The 22,617-nt window shown below is 35.2% G+C and overlaps 1 protein-coding gene and 2 long non-coding RNA genes across 8 annotated transcripts; 2 read left to right on the top strand and 1 right to left on the bottom strand.

Moving 5' to 3' along the window:
- Positions 1-246: 246 nt before the first annotated feature.
- Positions 247-5,717, top strand: LOC130471921 (aminopeptidase M1-like). The gene is made up of 14 exons (XM_056842280.1): positions 247-596; positions 698-843; positions 1,095-1,197; positions 1,646-1,832; positions 1,929-2,022; positions 2,136-2,289; positions 2,371-2,475; positions 2,574-2,690; positions 2,780-2,893; positions 3,487-3,669; positions 3,823-4,078; positions 4,166-4,287; positions 4,372-4,469; positions 5,516-5,717. Exons 1-14 carry the CDS (start codon positions 369-371, stop codon positions 5,700-5,702), a joined length of 2,094 nt encoding a protein of 697 aa, XP_056698258.1. The 5' UTR covers positions 247-368; the 3' UTR covers positions 5,703-5,717.
- Positions 5,718-6,601: 884 nt separating this feature from the next.
- Positions 6,602-13,115, bottom strand: LOC130471923 (uncharacterized). Of its 6 annotated transcripts, XR_008932176.1 has the most exons (10): positions 12,586-13,115; positions 12,398-12,462; positions 9,562-11,760; positions 8,938-9,427; positions 8,713-8,824; positions 8,437-8,617; positions 8,174-8,341; positions 7,861-7,961; positions 7,118-7,190; positions 6,602-6,897 (listed from the first exon to the last, which is right to left on the bottom strand). It is a non-coding gene; the product is annotated as an uncharacterized lncRNA (long non-coding RNA). The 6 variants fall into 6 exon arrangements; XR_008932181.1 differs by having other exon boundaries at positions 7,912-7,961; positions 8,713-9,427; XR_008932177.1 differs by having other exon boundaries at positions 8,713-9,427.
- Positions 13,116-14,500: 1,385 nt separating this feature from the next.
- LOC130471967 (uncharacterized) lies at positions 14,501-16,527 on the top strand. Its single transcript, XR_008932200.1, has 2 exons — positions 14,501-14,557; positions 16,153-16,527. It is a non-coding gene; the product is annotated as an uncharacterized lncRNA (long non-coding RNA).
- The last annotated feature ends 6,090 nt before the right edge of the window (positions 16,528-22,617 follow it).

A 22,617-nucleotide genomic window follows, 5' to 3' on the forward strand; every position in this document is an offset into this window, starting at 1 on the left:
ACAATTGAGATGTATGTGATTGTAACAATATCCACTTATTTCTCATTTTATGACTCAAGTATCTTGTTTAACGCGAAACAAATTATAACAAGCCATATAAAACTTTAACTAAGGGTCTAATCTTTTAATCAAAGGGATTTATCTTTTATATTTATGAGTTAATTTTTGACAAAAAATGTTTTATAGGTGGGTGAAAAAAAAGTTTGATCCAAACGGTGAGAAATGGGAAAAGCAACCCCCAAATTTATGTTTTAACTCAATGAATTAACCTTCTCAAATTTTCACATGAATCTCTTGCTCTCTCTACTCACTTGAAGAACAAAGGAGAGAGAAAACTTAAACTCCACAAGAACAAGTAGGAAAAAACAATGGCATCTCCTTACTCAGACTTCAAAGGCAAACCTCGTCTCCCCAAATTCGCAACGCCTAAACGCTACGATATCCGCCTAAAACCCGACCTTGATTCCTGCATATTCAATGGCATCGTTTCAATCGACGTCGACGTCGTTTCATCGACTAAATACCTTGTACTCAATGCTGCCGATCTCAATGTTGATTCTTCATCTGTTTCCTTCAAACCCAAGTCATCTTCTCAGGTGATGATCGCTCTCCAATGTGAATTGTTTTAAAATTTTGGGTGTTATCTTCATTTTTGTTTTTGGGATAACAAAGATTTGTTTTTTAAAATTTGATTTAGGAACTTCGAGCTTCTGGAGTGGGATTGATTGAAGAAGATGAGTTATTAATTGTTGAATTTGCGGAGGAGCTTCCGCTTGGAATTTGGGTTTTGAATACTTCCTTTCAAGGAACCCTAAATGATCAAATGAAGGGATTTTATAGAAGGTATTTGATTTTTTTCAATTAAATGGTTAATGTTTTAATTGGGTTCTTAATTTTTTATTGTTGTTATGTGTCTTTGGTATTGCAGAAAGTTTTAAAATTAAAAGTAAGGGATTGATTAGTTGGCCTTTTGCATGGACTTTGATTTGGCATGCAATGTATCGATTGAACTCCATTTACATTGTCACACTGTTAGTTTTCCGGATTGCTAAAGTTTGATCCTTGAGTGCTTTTTTTTTTGAAATTATGTTCAGTGTGTATGAGATCAATGGGGAGAAGAAGAACATGGCAGTCACTCAATTTGAGCCAGCTGACGCCCGGCGATGTTTTCCATGCTGGGATGAACCAGCAGCCAAGGTTTTTACTTTCTATTTCTTTTGTTGCTGATTCATTTAGGGTTGCTTAGATTAGCTTTACAACTATCTGAATTCGTTTGCTGTGTTCATGTAATCACGTGTTATGCAAGGATTTTGTTCGGAACAGAAGCACTTAAACTTAGGGTTAGAGATTTTCAATTAGAACAATAATCAGAAGAATTCCTTGAAAATAATGGAGTTGGGTTGTGTCATCACTGTGATTATGCGCATAACTATTTGTTTGGTGATTTTCCTGCTACTAGTGATATCGATTTGTAGGTAAACACTAAGTTGTCAAAAATGCTAACATTACCAAGTCTTAGGAATTCTTGATTGTTGTTTGCAGTGATGCAGTCTGTTCAAGTTTTGTTTAAACTTTAATTTGCTCGCCAATCTGTTTACAGCTCCTTATTTATCGTATGAATTTTGTTTATCTCTTTTCTGTTCAGGCTACATTCAAGATTACCCTGGATGTTCCATCTAATCTTATAGCACTCTCCAACATGCCTGTCATTGAAGAAAAGAAAGAAGGAGATCTTAAGACTGTTTACTTTGAGGAGTCACCAATCATGTCGACATACTTGGTTGCTGTAGTTGTGGGTTTGTTTGATTTTGTGGAAAGTAGCACATCTGATGGTATACCTGGAATTCTGCTTGTAGTGCTACTGTTTTTTAATGAACTACGCCTCAGGGGATCTTTATATATGACCACATTTCTTTCTTATTGTGCAGGTATTAAAGTTAGATGTTATTGTCAAGTTGGCAAGTCAGACCAAGGGAAGTTTGCTTTAGAGGTTGCTGTTAAGACCCTTGAATTATATAAAAAGTAACTTGCTCTCACACTGTCTTTTCTTTGTTGATTCCAAACTACTACGTATATATTTTCCCATGTTTCTTCTTATCTGTTTGTTATTATAATACTGTTCACACTTTTAAAAGGTATTTTGATGTGCCTTACGCCTTGCCCAAATTGGATATGATTGCGATTCCTGATTTTGCTGCTGGTGCCATGGAGAACTATGGTTTGGTCACATATCGTGAGAATGCATTGCTGTATGATGAGAAGCACTCCGCTGCTGCTAACAAGCAAAGGGTAATTAGTTTGCTTAGCTGGCTGAGGCATCACTAAATTATTTGTTCTGTCTGTTCAATAATGGAATTCTCTTCTGTTAAGGTTGCTATCGTGGTTGCTCATGAATTAGCACATCAGTGGTTTGGAAATCTCGTGACTATGGAATGGTGGACTCATTTGTGGTTGAATGAGGGATTTGCAACATGGGTAACTTTAATTTATAATCAAAGCAATGTTCTGTTTAAACTGAAAATTTCAGCATTTTAAATACTGAAATTATTTTATTATTATTGGTCTGTCCACAGGTATCCTACTTAGCCGCTGATGCTATTTTTCCAGAATGGAATATTTGGACTCAATTTCTTGACCAGACTACTGATGGGCTTAGGCTGGATGGTCTTTCTGAATCACATGCTATTGAGGTTTTACTCTTACTTATTGTTTGCTTGTTTAGGTGTATCAGTATCTGAAAAATTCAACTTATAATGCTAAAGTTGTGTCTTATTTCCAGGTGGAGATAAATCATGCTAGTGAAATTGATGAAATATTTGATGCCATCAGTTACAGGAAAGGCGCATCTGTCATCAGGATGCTTCAAAGTTATATTGGGGCAGATACTTTTCAGGTTTACTCCTGTTGTGTCTGTATAATTTCCGAGTGTCTGTATAATTTCCGAATTTGCTATATGTTTTTGACTTCTTGTTTTCTGTTTTGTTCTAGGAATTGCATGTTGTTTCCAGTTAAACTCAAATACCGTTTATTTTTTTCGCTGAAAATTCTTATATGCACCCAAGTGAACGCATAGTTTGGTGCATGTGCCTCAGAACATCATACTTCCAGTATCTGAGCTTCACTTATTCCTTTTCTTTGAAAAATTCTAAATTCTATTTTTTTTAACTGACACGGGTTGGCATAGTATAGAATTGGATTGGTTGGCGTTGAAGAATTTCATCTTCGCTCGTAAAATGCTCGAAATACCCAGATGAAAACAATTTTCAAGCTGATTCCATGGAAATAATTTTGATTGCAAGTCGATTTCATTGTAATAGTTTCACACATCATTGCATGGCTTTCTAATGTAGCTTTGTTCCGTCATAAGTTCTTTTGGTCTCCCTAACATGTTTGCTTGGTTAGACATCCTGATATTGGTATCTTCTATCTTCATTTTCTTTCAAAGTTTAATGGTTTGACTTATGTTTAACTAAATTCTTCTACCAGAGAGCTCTGGCATGCTACATAAAGAAATATGCTTGCTCAAATGCAAAGACTGAAGACCTATGGGCTGTTCTTGAGGAGGTATCTGGTGAACCAGTAAAGGAACTAATGAATTCATGGACACAGCAGAAAGGATATACGGTTGTTTCCGTGAGGGTCAAAGACGAGAAGCTCGATTTAGAACAGGTGCAATGCGCTTAATTTATACTTCGTAATTTTTTTTACTTTCGGTCTAGTGCGCTACCACTACAAGAAATTAATTAATTACCAACCACTTGGACTTTTCCTTGTTAATGTCTTATATAACTTCTAGATCTAACATTGTGTAATTGATGACAGTCACACTTTTTGTTGAGCGGTTCCCCTAGTGATAGCCAATGGATTGTCCCAATCACTTTATGTTGCGGATCCTACGATAACCGTTACAGTTATCTCCTGAAAGAGAAGTCTGGAAGTCTTGGTATCAAAGATGCTGCTTATGTTAAGCTTAATGTGGACCAGACTGGGTTTTATAGAGTGAAATATGATGAAGAACTTGGAGCTAAACTTCGACATGCTATAGAGAGTGGCCAATTGTCTGCAACTGATAGATTTGGTAAGTTTGTTTGTGCAGGCTTTATTGTGTCATTTCTATTATATAAATAGTTCTGTTATTGTTTGACATTAAACTTCTTACCAACAGGTGTTCTGGATGATTTGTTTGCCCTGTGTACCAGTGGTCAGCAATCTCTGATAAATTTGTTGACTTTGATTGCATCATTCAGAGAGGAAACCGAATATACTGTTCTATCCAATTTGATAAATGTAATTTAACCATCATTTTTTTTTACTGAAGCAACTCAATTGTGTGAAATGCTAATTTTTTTTTTTTTTTTTTCGTTTCCTCAGATTAGCTACAAAGTTATGAGAATAGTTGCTGACGCCACACCTGAATTAGTTGATAATCTCAGAAAGTTCTTCATCAACCTCTTTGAGAATCCTGCACTGTGAGTATCCTGCACGTTTACCATTTATATGAGCTCAAAATGAGTTCATTCATTTATGCATAGCACACTACAGTTACATTTATGATTATCTTATGCAAATAGTTGAATCAAGATGTGTCTGTTTTGTGTTTTTTTTTTTTTTTTACTTTAGGTCTTATTCTATTACTTATAGATTTTGACGATGTAAGCAAGCTTATTTTAATGACCTCAAATTGTTGTTCATTTGGCTCATTGTCCACTAAAATTGATTCTCTAAGTAATTCTTAGAGAGAGTCTAGTATACGTCCTTTTCAAATATGCGAGAGAATGGTAAACGTGGGAAACAGTGGATTTAAATGGTGCGTAGCAGTGTAGTATTCTGAGTAATCAATTTATAATTTACTGGAGAGCTTTAAAATGAATGAACTAAATCACTAAAATAAACAACTATGCAAAATAGAAAAAAACTTCAACATTGTACACTATTTTAGTCGTAAACGAGGGCGAAAAAGCATTTCTTCTATCATGAAATTTCAGAGTTAACCATGCTACCTTGTAGCAGCAAAAGTTGGTTTTTATTTAACCACAGATATGGATGGCTCAGTAGTTAAGAATAGAGGTCTTTCTCTCTGTGTTGCTTAGAGCTGTGTGGTATATTGACAATTACTTCAAATTTGAAGTTTAACTCAATATGGAGCATTTCGTGTGAGAAATTTCTGTGCGCATTGAACTCTGATGGATCTTAACACTGTTGTTTGAGCAGTAGGAGACATTTCTAGTTAAGCAACCATGGAAAAGATTATTTCTTTTTCTGCTGAAGGTTTTTTTGAGCTTGTGTGGCATAGAGTGTGGAACTACATTAGTTTGTTGAGGGGTAGTTTGATATGAATTCTGAATCTGTTAGTTTTCTGGCTGTCTTTTTTCTTTTCTATGCTTATGTCATGCTTATTAAGAGTCAACTCATCAATGCTTGTGGATTTGTTAACAGTTTGATTTTGGCTCTGCTTTAGCCAATTGCGACTTTGTTTATTTTCTTCTTGATTATTTTCTTTTTAAATATAATGCAGGAAACTTGGCTGGGATTCTAAGTCCGGTGAGAGCCACTTGGATGCCATGTTGAGAGGGGAACTGCTGACTGTGCTTGCTGAGCTTGGGCACGAGAATACCCTAAATGAAGCTATTAGGCGTTTTGACGCATTCTGTGCTGACAGGGATTCACCGCTTCTACCACCTGATACCAGAAAGGTAGTGTAACGCATAAAACTGACTTCCTCTTGTACATGTATACATCACATTTACGGAGTATTATTTATTCTGTGTGTCCTGAAATATGCATTACATGGCCCCAATTCTTGTAATAATGATTTTTACACAATTTTACTAAAAGATGCTTTATAAAATGTTGTTGGATCATTTGCTTTTTCAATCACTCCGCCTTAGTACATTTTGGAAATCCAATTATAAACTACTTTATGTTAGGTAAGAAAACACATTTTGGTCGAGGGAGGGAGAAAGTACTAAACCAAAAATTAAGTCAAGCTCCGGGTTAAAAAGATTAAAAAGATTGCACTTGGAAACCCTTAGTCTACCTTTTACCCTTCTCAAACAACTGTTCAACCAATGCTAAAGCTTTCAAACTTAAAAATAAAACTGAAACTCCTTTAGCAAATAAGGGAATTTGACATCTCCAAAGCCTATTAGTTTTAGATTAAAAAAAAGCTGACTAATGTACAAGTAAGAATAAAAAGGAAAAATTGATTCTAAAAATACAACCTTTAAACGGTCTGCTAAAAAAGGGCTGAATTTTTGTTGACTAAGAATATCACAACCTTTTGGACATATCTTCTTTTAAAGAGCTTCTTTAGACAATGACCTGCTACTATGGGTAATATGCTGACGTGGCTTTTATATCTGTTACACAATGCCATAAGATCATTCAACATAAGTTACTTAACCCCATCAAATTTAACTCTAGGAAATCACCTTACAATCTCATCCCACTGTACCCAATTTACAAAATCCTCGAAAAGCCAAATTCCAAACAGCAACATACCTCTCAGACATTCATCCAAAACTTTCAACCCATCATAAACAAACCCCATTTGCGTACAAACATGAACAATAGAACTTCCAGTATACAAATCCCCGCAAAATCCAAGTGAAATCACTATACAATATATTAACTTGAGTCCCCTCAAACAAAAAACCAGTGTTACTACAAATGCTCATAACAGATGAAAACGTTAATGGGCTTTGTCTATAACCTTGAAATAACATTTCAGAATAAAATTCAAATGCTTTCCCTGGTAATCTATAGCGTTTGTACCCAGAAATTAGCAAATTCCAAGAAACAACATCTCCATAGCGTTTGTACCCAGAAGTTAGCAAATTCCAAGAAACATCTCACATAGACAGTCGTCAAACAGTTGGTGGGCATAATCTAAAGACCCTGATTTGATGTGATCATCCATTGCACGGTTGGTAGAAAAGATTAGATCAGAAGTGTCAGTCAGTAGGAATGAAGATGCAAGTGCCCGAAAAATTAATTGTAAAGCGCTAACTTTCAAAATGCTAGCACGCCAATGCAGGTTTGTAGCTATAATTAACAATATTAAGAAAAATATCACAGCCGAGAGTTATTAGCTACCCCATGATCAATACTGCATTACCTCATTAGCAACATATGAAAGGGCTCTGTAAAGACCTATCAGCACTGGTATTGTTGCCAACGTTGGAGACATCCTAAAAAAGAAGGCGACATCAAAGGATCATTAAATGTAAATATTAATTGCTGAAGAAGTTCTGTAATTTCATACTTTCAAACAGCATCTTGCAAAAAGTTCAGTCATATCATATGGCAGTGTGTGCTTTGTAGATCAAAGATTTTCTGGTAAGTCATTGTTTATGTCAAGTTTCCTTTGTAGATCAAAGATTTTCTGGGAAAACTTGTGGACGCTCTATTGTCTGCTATCCTCTCAAACTCAGCCTATGTTCTGGTTGAGGGCACTTAAACAGAGTTTGACACTAACTGATACACCTTAAAAGTCAGGTAGGATAAAAATATGAGTTAAATCTAAGGTCCATCTATCAGAATGCCTTAAAATTTAAAATGTCAGGCCTTCTTCATTTCAGGCTACAAATGTGTATCCAGACAATTATGTTGAAATCTAAGATTGATTGCAAATCCCGTATCACGTAGCAGTAATGATTTTTGGTATCATTGTTGATGCTCTCACTTTGCTTCATATCTGAATGATTTTGTTGTTGAAGGTCTTCTATTAATATATCAAATACTGTGGCATCTATCTATTATGTCGATTTTATGATCACCAATTCACCTAAGACTCAATGTTTGTCGAACTCATGTGCTAAGTTTACATCAGCGACTTTTGGTTAAAGAGAAACAACTGACCCTTGAGAGTTCAAATATTCTTCCTCTGTTTAAAATGAAGACTCCAAATACCTGCCAGTAGCGAGCTTGTACTACTGAGCCGTCTCAACTTTAAATCTTTCCTACATACATTTAACAAAATAAGCTTCAAATCTCATGAACGACTACCTTCTCTGGCAGTTGATTACAATTTACCGGCCTCCAATTCAAAGGCAGCGTTTGTAAGCAAGAAAGTGGGTTCGCCAATTAAAAGCAAGAAACAAAACCCTAATTCGATGTACTCCATATAGAAAGAAATAACTCAATATTTTAGAAGGATACACATTTAACATACCTCCTTAAACACCACCTTCAGTTTTATCCCAAAATGGGCGTCTGCCACAAAGTAATATATAGGTGATGACACCAATACTCCGAACATCGGACACTGGACTTGATTTTCGTTTTAGTACTTCTGGAGCCACATAGTAGGCACTACCAACAATATCTATGAATTTTCTCCCTGCAAGAAGAAATGTTTTGCCCAGAAGCATCAGAACTTTGAAGCAAATCATATGGCAGTCATAACAAAGATGAGTATTTCACTGGTTCTTACACCTTTAAATGGATAACACTCATAAAGGATGAACCATAGGATCCTCCAGAACTAGGCTTAAGAGAACTAATTATCCAAAATTGATGTTAATTTTTTCTACTCTCCAGGTTTTATGAAACCTGATAGTCCAAAATCTGTGGCCTTTAAAGATGAATCCTTTTTAGGCGACTTGAAAAGAAAATTCTGCAGACAAGAAACACGTCGGAATCAAACATTAATAACAGTCATAGTTCGATCAAGTTGGATTTTAAAGTTCAAATATGTAGATGAAAATCTACCTCAGGTTTCATATCACGGTGAACCAAACCATGTAAGTGACACTGAGCAGCGACTTTCAACATCTGACGCACCACCACTGCTGCGTCTTTCTCTTAATACCAGCTATCCTTTCTGATTTGGATAACAAAAGCAATTAACATTAGAACATTTATGTAACAAAAATTTGACATTAACGCTTCTGGAAATAACATCATGAAAACGCGGCTGAATAGAACATTGTTTACTTAGATAATATTCGATCCAGCAACTCTCCACCTTCACACAACCTGATGATAAGTGATAATTAGCACCATATTTCAATAACAGGGAAAAGAAATTGAATCACGCATGAGAGAAGTAATTTCTTCACTAAAGAATTGGATTATGGACTTCGTGGCTTGTGGGCCTCAAAACTTGGGCCAAACTGCTGCCAAGAATGGTGCAACATTGCATAGCTTAGCCTACACCACCACTCTTGTCTTATCCATCACCACCACCCAACTCTTCTTCCTTTCTCTACTACTCGCCACACAAACAAAGTACTGCAGCGCCCATCATCTTTCAACCACACAATAGCCACCGCGGAGCAGCTCTCATCTCTCAACGCTGCCCAGCCGCTGCTCCTCCAACACCAATCTCCACCGTACATTCATCGCAACCTACCACGCATCACCAAGCAACACCAACAATACTGTTATCACCGCCGCCATCCAACACAACCATGCACAACACCAGCTACGCAACAAAACGCACAAAATCACATCAGAAAAACAGAGCAAAAACAGAGGAATTGAGTTCGACCGAACCCGTAATTATGTTCGACCGAACCGAAAATTTAGAGTTCCTGGTTGTATGAGGTTCAGTCGAACCTGAATGAAGTTCGCCCAAACCACCACTAAGTTCGACCGGACCTACTATCAGTTCGTCCGAACATTTGGGCGGTCGAGTTCTTGTACGGAATTAATGAAGGTCACGTGCTTGCCTTGGTGGTTCATTGTTGGTGCCCTCGATTTTTCGCCGTACAACTCCATTTGAAGGCTGCGATTTGATTGAAGAGTGAAAGGTTGTGATTGTTTGTTCTTCGAATTGGGGTTGGGTGATTGGAAATCGGAAGCCTATGATTGATTGTGATGATTGATGATGGAAGCTGATGAACGGTTGATGATTGATAGATGATGACGGACGAGGATGATGATTGAGGAGATGAGGCGCAGTGAAGCAGGGAGCAAGAAAACCCCAATTAATTTGGACGAAAATGGACGAAGGGGAAAGGGGGCGAAAAAAGACAAAACAACAAAAGGGGGTTCTGGTTCAAAATGTCGGATACATTTTGATTTTGTGAGGTTCTCATTGTTTAAGAGCATTTGTCAAATGGTGAGTTACAATATGTTGTGGCTAAATTTGCCACATTAAATTTTTAACTATAATTGATTAAAACTATAATTTATCATATTGGTGGGCTATAATACTTTGTAGCTCCCTATAATATTTATTTTAAATAATTTATTTTTTTGAGCTATATTATTTTTGAGCTACGTAGCCCAAAATAGCTACAAGATTTTTTGAGTTGTTTATGTCATTGTTGTACCAATGGTGGGCTACCTGCTCACATATTCATTTTTTTGTGAGCAGGTCCATTTTGTAACCATTAGAGTTGCTTTAAGGCTTTTCCTTTTTCTTTTTATTTTTTTATTTCTTATTTTCTTCTTTTAATTAGTTTTACAGTACTTTAGTTTAGATTTTTCTTTTTCTTTTTCTTTTCTTTTCTTTTATTTTGTTTTAATTTCCTTTATTTATTTTCTTTTCTCTTTATTTATTTTTCCTTTTTTTTAGGCCTTAGTATAAATACCAATATTTGGGTTAAAAAAACTTACAATGTACATAATTAGTCACCCACTTGGGTACCCGATTTTCTTGTCGTAGAATTGAAATCTACGATCTTTCCTATTAAAATAAAATAAAAAAACTTATCTTTCAAAAAAAAATGTACTCCGTACATAATTAGTCTTTTTCTTAGGGTTCAGGGTATAAGATTAGTTTTTGGTGAGAGAAAGTGGAGGGAAAATCAATGAAAAATTGGGCTTTTGAAATTCAAGGGTGACAACTTGTATGGAAGGATCAACCAATTAATCAATGAACAATTTCTTACTCTCTCTCCTTATTTATTGTTTTCATTTATTGTTTTAATTAGTTCAATTTTTTTTTTGTTTAGCTTAATGATTCATATTTAGATTAGTTCTTATTATTGTTTAGAACCATGTTTTTAATTGTTAATTTCTATAAATTTTGTGTTTATGTTGATTGAGTAGTTTATTGATTAGGGTTTGGTGAAAACTCAACATTGATTGGTTTGAGTGCTTGTGAATGGAAATTAGGGATTTTCATGATTAAATTATTACTCCCTCCGTCCCGAAATACGTGACCTGTTTCCTTATCGGGTCGTCCATTAATACTTGACCTGTTTCTAAAAATGGAAATATTCTAACAATATTATATTATTTCTCACTCTACCCCTATTAACCCACCTACTCCCTACTCCATACAAAAAATAATTAAAAATTCAACCCTTACTCTCCCCCAACCCCACTCCTTTACACATTTCCCACTAACTATATTAAAATAATATCCCACTATCAACTACTACCTATTAAATTAAATAAGTCAATTCAAGTCCCTTAAACTCTGTGCTGGTCAAACCGGGTCGAGTATTCCGGGATGGAGGGAGTACATGTTGTAACGCCCCGACTTCTAAACACCATTAATTAGGTTAATTATGTTTAATTAGCAGCGGAAATCCTAATTTAGTCGGAGCGTCACATGCCATATCTCCCTCGCGGGAATACAAGGCGAAAAAATACTTCTTAAGTTACTAAATAAACTTTAATAATACATACTCCTAACATTGATTAAATATTAATATAAAAGTCTAACTCATTTCTTGCAATTAAACTAGAGTTTAATTAATACATCCATTATTACTAGTGAGACATAGTTATCTTTACTAAAAAACGATCATGAATTTGATGGTTGCATCCTCACTCTAAGGCATCCCATGATCTTCTTTGTACCTAAAACAAAAGCAACATCGTGAGCCGAGGCCCAGTAACATACTACCCTAACAACGTAAATTCATTTCAATTAATTTTATTTACTTTGCAAACAGGGAGAATAGAATATAGTAAATCACTTTCATAAAAGCATAATAAAATCTCATTTATAACTTGAAACTTTAATAGTTTCCATTATCTTTCATAAAATCTTCATTTTACCTGGTAACTGACAAGTTAGCCTTGCGGAACGTCTCCCACCTTGCGATAGTCCTCAAGGAGCACTCTCCCTTGTTGGACATACGCCCGTACCTAATTAGTTTCTCTTTTTTTAGCTTGCGGTAACCCTCAAGGAGCACTCTCCCTTGTTGGGTGTCCCGCGGTACGGCGGTACGTGCACGACCTAGAAATAGTAACCCCACTAACTGCCAGAACCGGTTACACTTGTATTTATCATGTTTCGTATCTTATTAATAACTCATAAACATCATCTTATAAAATCATTCATAAACATATTTAAATATCATCATTTATAACACACTTCATAAATACATTTCATATCCCATAATCCAATAAAAACACATCATTATAAACATATTTCATAATCTCATAAAACACATTCCATAAGGGGATTGTAGGTGTTAGCAATAGATGTTACCTCAACCGTAGTTTTATACTTCCCGTTTGATGGACCGTTCTTCCGAGCTCCGAATACCATTTATACTTGTAATTTAGAATGTAAAATTGTTAACTAATAATTATAGATACCATTATATTTCAACTAGTTTAAAATCATTTTGATAAAACATTACGTAAAATAAATGAAACAAAATGAAATACACTTACACGTTATGTCTTATTAGTTAGTAAGGCCCACAAGAGTTGACTTTTTAGGATTTAGGTGCACATGTTTCCAAATTGGAGAATCCAGAGACCAACGTTGGTCTTTTCTAACCACCACGAACAGAAAAATGAGGGAGGTAGTTTAGGAATTAGGACTTGCGAGAGGCGGTACAAAGGTAGTTCTAAGGTGGAGGTCATGTGGTCAGAAGTAAGGGAGGCAGAACGGCGATGGTCCGTGTAGCAACGTTTGGTGGTCGTACTCCAGAAGAGATGGGAGGAGTGAGTTCGGGTTTCGGGTTCGACAACGGAATGCTATAATTAAAGCTTGATATCGGAGGTTAGTGGTCGTACATGGTGATCGAGAGTGGGAGCAAGTCATTCATGTGGTGGAAGTAGGTTGCAGAGGAGGCGGTGTTACGGTGGTGGTGCGTAGAAACAGAGAGGAATGTGGGGTTTAAAGGGGATACTTTTACTTGGTTTAATTTGCTGGGAAATGACTCAAATGAGGCTTGATGGAGTGAGGAGTATGATCAGCTTCAATGGGTATTTATAGGGTATTGGAATAGCATAAAAACGTAAGCAATGACTTCATTTTAGTGGTTTTAGAATTCCTTTAATACCATGGGAATTAAGAAAATGGAGTAGGAAATTGTAAAAAGAAAAACTGGATACTCTTGAATTTGCTTAGTAAGCATGGAATGATGAGTAATATTGTTTTCTAAGTGACACTTGTGAAGTATTTTCATGCTCTCATTGAGCTGCTTACACGACATAGAAGGGAAGAAGGAGGAGTTGACTTTGCTCTTTTATTGGTTGACTTAGGGGCACAATTGTAATTTCAGTTACTTTGCCCAATTTTCTGATTTTAGAATTGTAAAAGAGGATTGAATTGTGACTTAGTTACTCACGTCTTAGTTATACTAATATTAAAGATTAGTTTTCAGAAATCAATTTACAAAAATACATACTTATTATGTAAAAGATGGTTCATAAAACCACACTACGTACTAATAATATTAGGTGTAAAATAAATAAAGAAATAAATAAATTTGGCATTTTTTTACGCTAAAAATAATAAGTAATAATTAATTAATATTTTAGAAATGAAGGGTGTTACACATGTTTAGGCATTTTCAATACATGTTGCATTTAACTTGATCAATTAAGTGTTCCATGATTGCTTGGAGTAGTCTAGTTGGGTTGAAAAGGGATTAAAGACCTAAACTTGATTATGTAGTTGAATTAGGACTTTGATTTACCCCGGGTATGATAGGGTAGAACAGGAGTTCATCCTTGATGCTTAGGAAAATTGCTCGCATGTCGGAAGATGGTTGGAGCTATTTGTGAATTCAACGCTTATCATGTAGTGCTTGTGAATCTTCCCCGTTTTCAATTCTCTTAGGTTCAATCCATGATTTGTTGTTGTTTGACCCATTCCCTAATCTCGTTTACTTTTGATTTCTTAGTTTAGTTGATTTAGTTTTAGTTGGTTAGTTGACTTTCCAACTCGTTTCGACCTAGCTTGTTGTTCGATTAGCATAAATTAGCGCACCTTAGTCCTTGTGGATTCCGACCCTTGCTTACCGCTTTACTTGTGTTTAGTGGTTAGTTTAGGTAATTTGTTTGATTAGGAGAGACTAGTAACGACCTAGTTTTTCCGCGATCAACGCCCACGACCTCACCATTGGCCACGACCACTGCTGATGGCATGGTCTTTTTTCTGTAATTCTTTCCCATTATAGGATGTCATATTCGCTTCAGGGAATGGAGTTAAGCCAATAGGGCGTGCTTCATGATTTTTCATTAACAACTCATTATTTTGTTCAGCCACGAGAAGACAAGATATCAATTCAGAATATTTCTTAAAACCCTTTTCTCGATACTGTGTTTGCAGGACAACATTGTTTGCATGAAAAGGGGAGTATGTTTTTTCTAACATATCTGCACCAGTAATTTTCTCTCTACTTAATTTCAGGTGAGAAGTAATTTTAAACATGGTTGAGTTATATTCACTCACGGATTCACTACTACAAAAATAGGAATATAGAGCTGTTAAAATAGGCTTTATAAAGCGTCTTATAGGCGCTCTCCTGCTCAACGCTTTATAAAGTTTATAAAGCGGTTGGAAGAGGCGCTTTATATGTCTGGTCATACATTACGGTGGTTAATTTGAGAAGGGTGCTCTCTATATACCCTGCCTAAAATCAATAAATGGAGAAGGAATATAGAGCGGTTATCATATTTAACCGTTAAATAAACAATAAAATAGGTAACAGTTGCAGTAGACAACTGCTCTATATACTACCTCGTTTCCATTAGCATATAGCACAGTTATTATGAACCACCGTTGTAACGCCCCGACTTTTCGGCTCCTTAATTAGCGGTAATAAACCGTATTTAACTGATCATTAGCAGCGGAATTAGGCATAATTAATCCTGGGACCTGTGGGTATGGGCCCACAAATAAAATAATCCTTAAATAACAATACAATATTCCCATAAATAAATATAAATCAATATTCTTATAACAACCTCAATAACAGGATTTCCATAATAAATAATTCTCATCTCGATATCCCCGTAATAAACTACCAACTCCAGTAATAACTCTCCTCTTGAGCAACTTGAGCTCCATAACCGAACCTGTACATCATCATAAAAATAGAAAACAGGAAAAACACAGGAAAAATCCAAAAATGAGCGGAAAACTCAGTAATATTACTCCAACCCGTCAAAACGGTTTTATTTTGAAAATCATTTGGCACATATCAATCATTAGCATTTATTGTTCGGAAACAACTAACTTAATCTCGTTATCTTGAAAACCGTGTCGGCAAGGAATCATTTCCTTTACAGCTCATTGGCAAGTACAGGCTTTGGCGGGACTTTTCTTACATCTTTTCAGGGGGGAACTGTTTCCCTTTAACTTTAACTTTGACTTTAACTTGCCTCCACCTGTAACTTGCCCATTTACTAGTTCAGTTCACTTTTCCAGGCCGACAAAAGCAACATCGTCTTTATTTAAAATAACTTTATAAATATCATAATTATTTCCGAACAACGTCTTTAACATCATAAAATAATAAAATACTTTAACATATCATCATGATCATAATCATAAACATATATCATATCATTTAGCACATAAATCACATAAAAATCATGTAGTCTCACATAGTACACATACGGACATAAACATAATTGCTGGACATAAGTATTACATAACGTATACGGACATGTAGAATAAAATGCTAGACATAATAATTACCTCGATCGTAATTCCGTAGGCTTAATTTAGTACGAAGCTCAACTTAAATACCATAATCCTTGACCATTGCTTTCAATTCCTTTAATCAAACTCAAAAACCTCAACAATATACAAAGTAAACATAGGAATTAATAAAATTCATTCTACCAAAATAAAGGGAAAGACCACTAGATTAGGAGTTTAGGACACTTACACTTACGTGGCCTTCCCTAGTTTCTTGTATTCATAGTCAAAGCCCACAAAATAACTTGCTAACTCATTAAAATTATCATGGCCCACTAACAACCCCTCTTTATACTTAGGATTTTATTTGGAAAAGATCAATAAAGCAATAAGCAGTAGCATAGCAGCGAAAAGAATAGGGAGCCGCACAACAACAACAACAACACCGCACCGCATCCAGCAACAATGGCCACGAATAGTGCCGGATAAGGATGGTGGTCGGCCGTCAACTGGAGACAGTCTCCGGCAGGGAGTGTAGCAGCGGTGGCCGAGGGAGGTGGCGCCGCGGTGGTGAAACGGAGGAGAGAGAAAATAGTGGAAAAGCTTCAAGTTTCATCAATGGTTTATTTATTTTTCTTACTCATTTTTTAATTGGGTTTTGGTATTGCAATTTCCAAATTACTGAAAATTAGAAGGCTATTTATAAAGCTTTATTGACATGGTGAGTCATGAAATTGAGAAATGGTTTAGACATTTGGCTATCCGAAATTTTACCACACAAAAATGAAGAAGGATGAATTGGCTTTTCTATGCATTTGGACAGAATTTGGAGATAAAGGAAAGTCAAAGGCTTGGTGGCAAAGCTCTCCATTTACACGTATTGTAATACCCCGAATTTTTAAAACTCGGTTAATTAGGCTTAATTATTTTTATTTAGCTTAAAATCGTTTTAAATCCTAAAGTTCGAACTTTATTTTTAATTAACGAAGTTTTATTTCGCTTGAATTTTTAAATATTGTTACACTATTTATTAATTTTCAGATTGTATGATTTAATTTCAAATTTACGAGTTTAAGCTACTTTTTAAATATTAGTTATTTCGTAATTGATTTCGGATTTTTAATAATTTCAAAACATTCTTATTTATTCGGAAACTAAATTCATTTTTCGTTAACGATATTTATATAAAGGATTATTTAAAACTAAATTTTTATTTAAACATTTCTATTCAAATTAATTTCCTAAAAATAGAAATCAATTTTCTGAATTTTTGCCTAACTAAAGTAAAATGACAAAACAACAAAATGCTTTAAAAGAACAAAAACTTCATTTTTTTTTCCTTTCCTTGCTCTTCACGTGTACCAGGTAGAAGGAAGCAATTCCTTCCTTCCTCTCTTTCCCTCAATTCGGTCCTTGTTCATGCCTTGCTCCCCAAGGACCTTAACTTCTCTTTCACTCTACTTAAAACTACAAATCAGAGCAAAAATCTGCCCCAATTCTTCATTCAATCAGCTCCAATTTCAAGTTGAATTTCAAAAACTAAAAATCAATTTTACTCCCCTTTTTTTTCCTGTTTGATCGAACCACCACCACCGGTGGCTGCCACCACTGCTGTCCCCTTCTCCCCTTCGCTGCACCACCTTGCTGCGCCCCATTCCCGACCACCCAGCACCACCATCACACCTCCCTCACCCTCTCCCTCCTCCGCACGCATCCCCTGCCCCGTTCCCCTGTCTCCCTCCCCTTTTCTGCCATTCTACACCACCCACGCCGCAACCACCACCACTCCAACCACCTTCACCAACCAATATCCGCTCCAATACCCGGCGTGCCTCCGCCCAGAACCACCCACTTCCTCCCTCAAGCTCCCCGATCTCCTCCTCGGTTCACACCTCCTCCCCTGTTGTCGCCTTTGCTCGTGTCTTTCCCCTCCGTCCCCTCGTGCTCTGCCGCCGCAAATCACCCTCCACCGTCGCCTTTTGACGGGTTTCTCTCGACAGCACCGCCGTGCCGCCAGCCACCCTCCTCCCTTCCCTCTCTCCTTCCCCTTCGTCCGTTCTCCCCTGCTTCGTGCCCTGTTCCGCGAGAAACATGTTCCAATATTGGAACTTTGTTCCTTTAATTATTCAAGCAAGCCCAACTTTCCTTTTAGCCCAATAGCTCAAGTGAATTTAGGTAACATGTCCATATACTTACTAATCTTAATATTTTATGAAAATAAATGATTACTTAAGCCTTGAAATAAAATGGATTTTTAAATGATGATTATATATATATATATATATATATATATATATATATATATATATATATATATATATATATATATATATATATATATATATACTGAAAATTTGATTTAAATAATATTTTCGTTAATATATGAAATTTAAATAATATTTTCATGAAAATCGATTTACGAAATATATAAATATATTTCGATTAAAATTTCGTTTAATAATATTTTCATTAAATTATGAAATTATATTAAAATACGTTATTTATAAATTCATTATTTATAAACTTAATATTTATAAAATATCGATTTTATAATTATTTGTCGATTTAATACTAATTCGATAATTTAATATTTTGAAAGAAATTGGACTCGGGGCCCAGGAAGGACGATCCATCGGACAGGAAGTATAAAAACTGCGGTTGAGGTAACGGTTATTGCTAGTACCCGCATTCCCTTCGAAATGTATTTATGAATGATGTTATGAATGATTGATGTTTTATAATGATGTTTTATGAATTGCGGGATTACAAGTATGATTTGATTGAATTGTTTTATGATAATGCAGCTTTATGCAAGGTATTGATTTAATGAATTATTATTAATTTCTGAAAGAAACGATTTTATGAAATAACGAGATTTAATGGTTTATTGAACCACCCTGAATGATTGAGATTTTCCTGATTAATGTTCAACTAAAAGAAATGTAAACATGATAAATGAAAGTTTAAGAACTGGTCAAGTTCCCCTGATATGGAGCCCAGGTTCCCCCTGATAAGAAGCACTGGCTTCCCCTGATATGGAACCAAGGTTCCCCCTGATAAGAAGCACTAGCTTCCCCTGATATGGAACCAAGGTTCCCCCTGAAATGAAGCACTGGCTTCCCCTGTTATGGAGCATTGACTCCCCCTGTTATGAAGCACTGGCTTCCCCTGTTCGTAGGTGTAACGCCCCGACTTCTAATCAATTTTATTAAGTTAATTAATCCATAATTAGCAGCGGAATCCTAGTTTAGTCGGTGCGTCACATGCCGTACCTCTCTATTGAGAGATACAAGGCGCATAATTCAATATTAATCTAAACTAAGATTAATGAAATAAAAGACTCGTGATATTAACTAAATTGTCATAATACAAACCATAATAATTCTTAGAATTAAAGCTAGTGTTTTAGTACATAATTAACTAGTGAAGCTCACTTATTAAACTAAGTAACCTTGCTTTAAGTGATACGTCCTCACACTAATCCATCCCGTGGTCCTCTTCGGTACCTAAAACCAAAAGCAACATCATGAGCCGAGGCCCAGTAACAACTACCCTAACAACGTAAATTCATTTCAATTCATTTTATTTGCAAACAGAAGGAGAGTAGAATATTGTAAAACCTTTTGCAAATCATTTCATAAAATCTTTTGCAATTCAAGATAAACAATTAAGATAAAATATAATAGTTTTCCATTATATTTATTCAAAATATTCATTCATGGTTACTGGCAAGTATGAACAGAATGTAGGACGTCTCCCACCAGATCGTACCATCATAATCAGACAGAAACAGACGTTACCCATCATGGGGTAGCGGGGTACGAGGGTACGTGCACGACCATAATCAGAATCAGAATCAGAACATAACAGAACAGATCAAATACTGCCAGAACCTTGTCTTTCACTTTTCATTATCATGTTTCGTTTCTTATTCATGGGTTGACAGAATATCATTTCGTAATCATAAATCATGCTTCCTAAAGCTCATTGAAATAATTAATACTTTCATAAAATCATTATTGAAATCAAAAGGCATCCCACAATCCAATCAAGAATTATATCATAAACATGGTTGTAAATCATAAAGCATTTCTCAAATTCATAAATCATTTCCATAAACGCATTTGCGAAGGGGATTGTGGGTGTTAGCAATAGATGTTACCTTATACCGCAATAAGTAATTCTTACTCATTAACTTTAATGGATCGTTCGCCTTGAATTCCGAGAAACGAATCTTGTAATGTAAGAATTTAATCACGATGTTAATAGTTATTCGAACCAATTATAATAAAACCTATCATCGAACTACCCTTAGATTCTAAATAATCACCAACTTTAGAATTCACTTTAAGAAAACATTTTATAATGTTATAAGAAAACTCTTTTAAAACAAATACAATTACCTAATATAATTATTTTAAAATAGTTACTAATATTATAGAAATATGCTTATTTTGTAAAATACGACATTAATTACTTTAGTCTGAAAACAAATATTCATGTTAAACTTGTCATGAAAATAGTATAGCCTATTGTAAATATAATTCATAATAATAAAATAATTAAAGTAATAATGAATAATCTATTTTATTTACTTTAAAAATAGGAAAATGTTTTATAATAATAATATTAATAATAATAATGAATAAATAAAACATCGTTAGAATATATAAAACATCAACGACTTTATCAAATAAGTAAAGTAATAACGAATAGTCCATTTTATTTACTTTAAAAATAGTAAAATGATATATAATAGTAATTGTAACAATTATAATAATAATAACAATAATAATAATAATGATGATAATAATAATAATAATAATAATAATAATAATAATAATAATAATAATAATTAATATAACATTATTAGAAATAATAATTCAATAAACAATAAAATGTGAAAACAAATCAAATAGCTTAAATAAATATTTGAATATAAATAAATATGAGTAAAATATAGGAATTAAGATAGAGAATAGGTGAATGGGCCAACTTACTCATTAATGGGTCAAGAAAATGGACTTTTGGTTACTCATTTACTGATTGTTTTAGGAATTGGTTTAAAAAGAAAACAAAAGACCAACTTGGTCTCTCAATAGCAGGAGCACGACAAAGAAGAGGAGAAGAAAGGGAGTTGCGTGGGTGGTTGCACGGCTTAGATTGGGCGGCACAGCAGGCGGGAGGGGAGGAGGTGGCCGCGGTTCTACAGGTGGTCATGGCGGCGGGTTTTGTTGGTGGTGGTTTGCGGTGGGAACGAAGCGAGAAGGGAGGGGATAGGAGAGAGTTACGAGAGAGGAGAGGCAGAGGAAGGAGCGAGCGATGGAAAGAGAAGGAGGAGAGAGGGTTGCAGGGTGGTGGTGGTTGACGCGGCGGAGCAGCGAAGCAGTCCCGAGGAGGGGGACCGACGGAGAGGAGAAAGAGGGGAGCAGGGAGTTGGGGGTTGCGAGAGGAGAAGGAAGAAAGAGGAGGAAGGCGATGGTGGTGGGGGGAGGACGGCGAGCAGGAGGGAGGAGCAGGAGGCTGAGCGAGGGCGGCAAGGCTGGCTGCGGTGGTTGGCGCGGCGGTGCATCCGGCGGAGGAGAACAACAAGAAGCAGAGAAGAATTTGGGAGATTTTTATTTGGTTTTCTTTTCTTCAATTAAATTAACTGAAACTTTGAGTATAACATTGAATTGGTGAATGAATTTGGGTAAGTTCTTGCTCTATTTATAGGTGAAATGGTGTGAGAAATCAGATTGAAAATCAATGTTGATTGGATGATTTGGGTGGTGCATCATATGGTGGAGAGAGCTTGATGATGGTGTTTGATTTAGGTGTTTACACGTAGAAGAAGCTAAGTAGTAGTGAATTTGCAAATTGCAAGAAGCTTCCATAGATGTATGGTGCATCAAGGTATCATCATGGAATTGAAGGAGTGGTGTGATGGAGATGATGATGATGCGTGAGATTGATGATGATGGGGATGGATGTGCAATTTTATATTTCCTTTTCTTTTTGTGATAAAATTTCAGATTTAAATCACATGGGCTTGGAATTTTCTTGGACTTGAATAATCTTAATTGGCCCAATTAATTAATAACAAGTTTTAGAAAAATAATTGCTCGTATAAAACTAACACGAGCTAAGTTTCAAAATCATAATTTTAAAATTTGTTATAGTTTTAGAAAATAATTAAACTTAAATCGTAATAACTTTAAAATCATTAAATAATATAACTTAATATAATTTCTGCTTATAAAATGTTAAATTCACTTTAAAATCATAATTTAGTTCATCGATAAATTTAAGGGAATTAAATATAATTTATAATCAAAACGTTTTAATATCAATTTAAATAACCGAAAGAATAAATATAAACGAAATATACTTCACTTGTTTTATAAAAATAAAATTTAAAAGTTCAAATTAAGATGCTTTAAAAGCTAATAAAGCTAATCATTATTAATAAAATATGTTCATAAATACGGGGTATTACAGTAGGAGACGTCCTACCATGTTTTCCTGTAAAGTCCTGACGACCAGAATAATAATGTTAAAAGGAAAAAGATTAATGAAATGACGATCCTGAAATAATGTTCCTGAAACGATGTTCCTGAAATTTAATGTTCCTGAAATGATATTTTCGAAATGATGCTTCTGAAATGTTGATTTATTAAATGTTTTACTATATTCTATTCTACCTGTTTATTAAATAAAATGAATTGAAATGATGTTACGATGCTAGGGTAACTTGTTACTGAGTCTTCGGCTCACCGTTTTGTTTTCCGTTTTAGGTAATGCTGGGGACCACGGAAACGAGTAGTGGCGAGGATTTCACTATT

The sequence above is a fragment of the Spinacia oleracea genome, chromosome 1, assembly GCF_020520425.1.
Source record: "Spinacia oleracea cultivar Varoflay chromosome 1, BTI_SOV_V1, whole genome shotgun sequence".
NCBI lineage: Eukaryota > Viridiplantae > Streptophyta > Magnoliopsida > Caryophyllales > Amaranthaceae > Spinacia > Spinacia oleracea.

Bases quoted from the DNA above. Each gene is read 5' to 3' on its own strand.
- LOC130471921 (XM_056842280.1), top strand. From the start codon at position 369: ATGGCATCTCCTTACTCAGACTTCAAAGGCAAACCTCGTCTCCCCAAA. The intron at 2,476-2,573 runs GTAACTTTAATT...GTCTGTCCACAG, and splicing joins ATGAGGGATTTGCAACATGG to GTATCCTACTTAGCCGCTGA. The intron at 2,691-2,779 runs GTTTTACTCTTA...TCTTATTTCCAG, and splicing joins CTGAATCACATGCTATTGAG to GTGGAGATAAATCATGCTAG.